The sequence below is a fragment of the Colobus angolensis genome, unplaced genomic scaffold (assembly GCF_000951035.1).
Source record: "Colobus angolensis palliatus isolate OR3802 unplaced genomic scaffold, Cang.pa_1.0 Scaffold36, whole genome shotgun sequence".
NCBI lineage: Eukaryota > Metazoa > Chordata > Mammalia > Primates > Cercopithecidae > Colobus > Colobus angolensis.
The window spans coordinates 1,631,699-1,634,584 of record NW_012116932.1 but is presented as its reverse complement, the minus strand read 5'-3'; the positions used below and the strand labels follow the sequence as shown (position 1 = coordinate 1,634,584).

General features: G+C 55.6%; 1 protein-coding gene across 1 annotated transcript in view; it reads right to left on the bottom strand.

Annotated features, from left to right (window-relative positions):
• PKN1 (protein kinase N1) overlaps positions 1 to 2,089 on the bottom strand; it is a 39,056-nt gene extending 36,967 nt beyond the window's left edge. The window contains exons 1-2 of the mRNA XM_011953211.1: positions 2,026 to 2,089; positions 758 to 1,213 (exon numbers count right to left, since the gene is read on the bottom strand). Coding sequence (XP_011808601.1) covers positions 758 to 1,213; positions 2,026 to 2,064 — 495 coding nt within the window. The 5' untranslated portion in view covers positions 2,065 to 2,089. The remainder of the gene's footprint in view (positions 1 to 757; positions 1,214 to 2,025) is intronic.
• Positions 2,090 to 2,886: the final 797 nt, after the last annotated feature.

Below are 2,886 nucleotides of genomic sequence, written 5' to 3'. Positions count from 1 at the left end.
ACCTGGGAGTTGGAGGTTGCAGTGAGCTGAGATCACACCACTGCTCTCCAGCCTGGGTGACACAGCAAGACTCCATTTCAAAAAGAAAAAAAAAAAAAGAAAAAAAAAAAGTAAAACCAATAAACATTTTTTAAATTAAAAAACAATCTGGGTACAATGGCTCACACCTGTATTCCCAGCATTTGGGAGGCCAAAGCAGGAGGATCACTTGAAGCCAGGTGTTCTAGCCAAGCCCTGGCAACATACCAAGATCCTGTCTCTACAAAAAAAAAAAAAGAAAGAAAGAAATTAAATTAGCCAGGCATGGTGGTATATGCCCATAGTCCCAGCTACTTGGAAGGCTGAGGTAGGAGAATTGTTTGAGCCCAGGAAACTGAGGCTGTAGTGAGCTTTGATCACACCACTGTACTCTAGCCTGGGTGACAAGGCAAGACCCTGTCTCAAAACAAAAACAAAAATAAACGGTCTTTGGGTATCATCCATGTAATTGTGAGAGTTTCTGGGTATTCGTGTGAGTGTGTGCACATCCTTGAGTGTTGCCTGGGTGTTGGCGTGGCTGTGTCTGGAGGTATTTGTGTGACGGTATGTGCACCCTTGGGTGTGCCTGGGTGTTGGTGTGGCTGTTTTTTTAGGTGTTTGTGTGAGTGTGTGCACATCCTTGAATGTTGCCTGGGTGTTGGCGTGGCTGTGTCTAGAGATATTCATGTGACAGCGTGCACAGTCTTGAGTGTTACCGGGTGCTGGTATGGCTGTATGCACCTCTCTGGGTGTTGGTGGCTGCGTGGGTCATGGCATGTGTCTCCCTGGGGGTCCGTGGAGATGGGTTAACCTGGCTCTGGAGACCATGGGTGAGCCAGTGAGCAGTGGAACCCCTGCCTGGAGTCCCGCATCCCCAGAGGCATCCCAGCTCACCATGGGTGGCCGCCGGGTCGGGCAGCACCACATGGGCGTGCAGCTCCTGCAGCTGCTGGTGCAGCAGGTCGAGGCGGCGCGAGGAGCCCCGCAGCAGCAGCTCCACGGGGCCCAGGCTGCGGCCCAGGTCGGTGGTGGCCCGCCGCAGGTTCTCAGCACCCTCCTTCAGCTTCAGCTCCTTGCGGATTTCCCGCCGCAGGCGCTCCCGCTCCAGCTCCAGCTGCTGCTGTACCCCAGGGGCCGCCAGGTCTGCCCCGGCCAGGCCCAGCTGCTCTAGCAGGGACCAGCTGCGAGGCTCACTCTGTGGGGGACACAGCAGGGTCAGTGGGGTTAGGAGGACTCTGGGTGCAGACCACATGCAGCCAGCCTGGCCCAGCCTCTGCCCTGGATTGGGGCTCCCAAGACAGGGCCTGCTCTACCTCCTCTGACTCTCAAAACTGGAAGGTGACGAGACCCTGCCACTGCTTCCTGACCTCCCCAAACTGAGAGGTCTCAAGAGCAGGGCCTTGTCACCCCCGCCACCACAGGGTCCCCCACATTAAGGGGGTCTCAAGAGTAAGATCTGTCTCCCTTCTGCTGCCTCCCCCAAACTAGAGGGTCCCAAGGGAAGATTCCTTCTTTTCTCTGCTGCTCCCCAAAACTAAGAGAGCCCAAGGGCAGGCCCTGTCTTCTCTCTGCTGTATCCCCAAAACTACAGGGTTCTGAGGACAGGCCCCATCTTCCCTCACCTGTACCCTGAAACTATGGCATCCCGAGGGCAGGCCTCATCTTTCCTCGCTACACCCCCAAAACTAGGCCATCCCAAGGGCAGGCCGAGTCTTCTCTCTGCTGTACCCCCAAACTATGGGGTCTTGAAGACCCTCATCTGCTCTTCTCCTATCTTCAACAACTGGGACCCTAAAGAGCAGAGCCTGGACTCCTTCCTCCTGTCTCTCCCCAACCTGGGAGCCCCGAAGGGCCCTGGATAGTCTCATCCTCCAAACAGAGAACTCTGAGGCCAGCGCCCCATCTCCTCTCCTTGTTCACAAACAGAGAGGTACCCAGGGAAAGACTACTGGCCTATGCCACTTGGGGTCCCCTTCTGCCTGCCCCCACAGGGACCCTGGACCCCACCTCCAGCTCCTGCTCCGAGGGGGTATTGGCCTCCGCCATCCTGGGTCCGGGCTGAGGGCTCCGCCCTCTTCCTGAACCTCAGCCCCACCAGGGCCTCTCGGCCGCCACTTCCTCTTTCCTGTCAACTCCCAGCACCCCTCGCGCGGGGCCAACTCCAGGGCATCTAAGGGACCTTCCCTTCAGCCACCTCTGGGGCCAAGCCTGCTCCTCTAGATGAAACCCAGGGACAGTTCTTGCTCCCTGTCCCTAGAGAATGTCCAAAGTGTAGGCAGTTTGTACATTCACACACTCATGGTGTATCCATGAGGGGATGCAGGCTCTGGGGGCTGACTTGAGTGTGCAAACACTTTCAAATACATATGTGGATATGCACAGAACACAGGCTCACAAGTGTTTGCACACTTTCTTTTCCTTTGTTTCTTTTTTTTTTTGAGATGGAGTCTCCCTGTGTTGACCAGGCTGGAGTGCACTGGTGCGATCTTGGCTCACTGCAACCTCCGCCTCCCAGGTTCAAGCAATTCTCTTGCCTCAGCCTCTGAAGTAGCTGGGATTACAGGCATGTGCCGCCACGCCCAGCTAATTTTTATATTTTTAGTAGAGACAGGGTTTCACCATGTTGGCCAGGCTGGTCTCAAATTCCTGACCTCAGGTGATCCGCCCCCCTCGGCCTCCGAAAGTGCTGGGATTATGGGCGTGTACTACCGCGCCTGGCCTGTGTTTGCACACTGTTATGGCTGCAGGCACGTGTGCACACTCCCATGCCTGTGTGTGTGGATGAAACTAAGATCCACACACAGGTGCACACTTCTACACCTGCAGGTGTATGCCTGGAAAATGGGCTCACAGTGTACCCATTGCCAT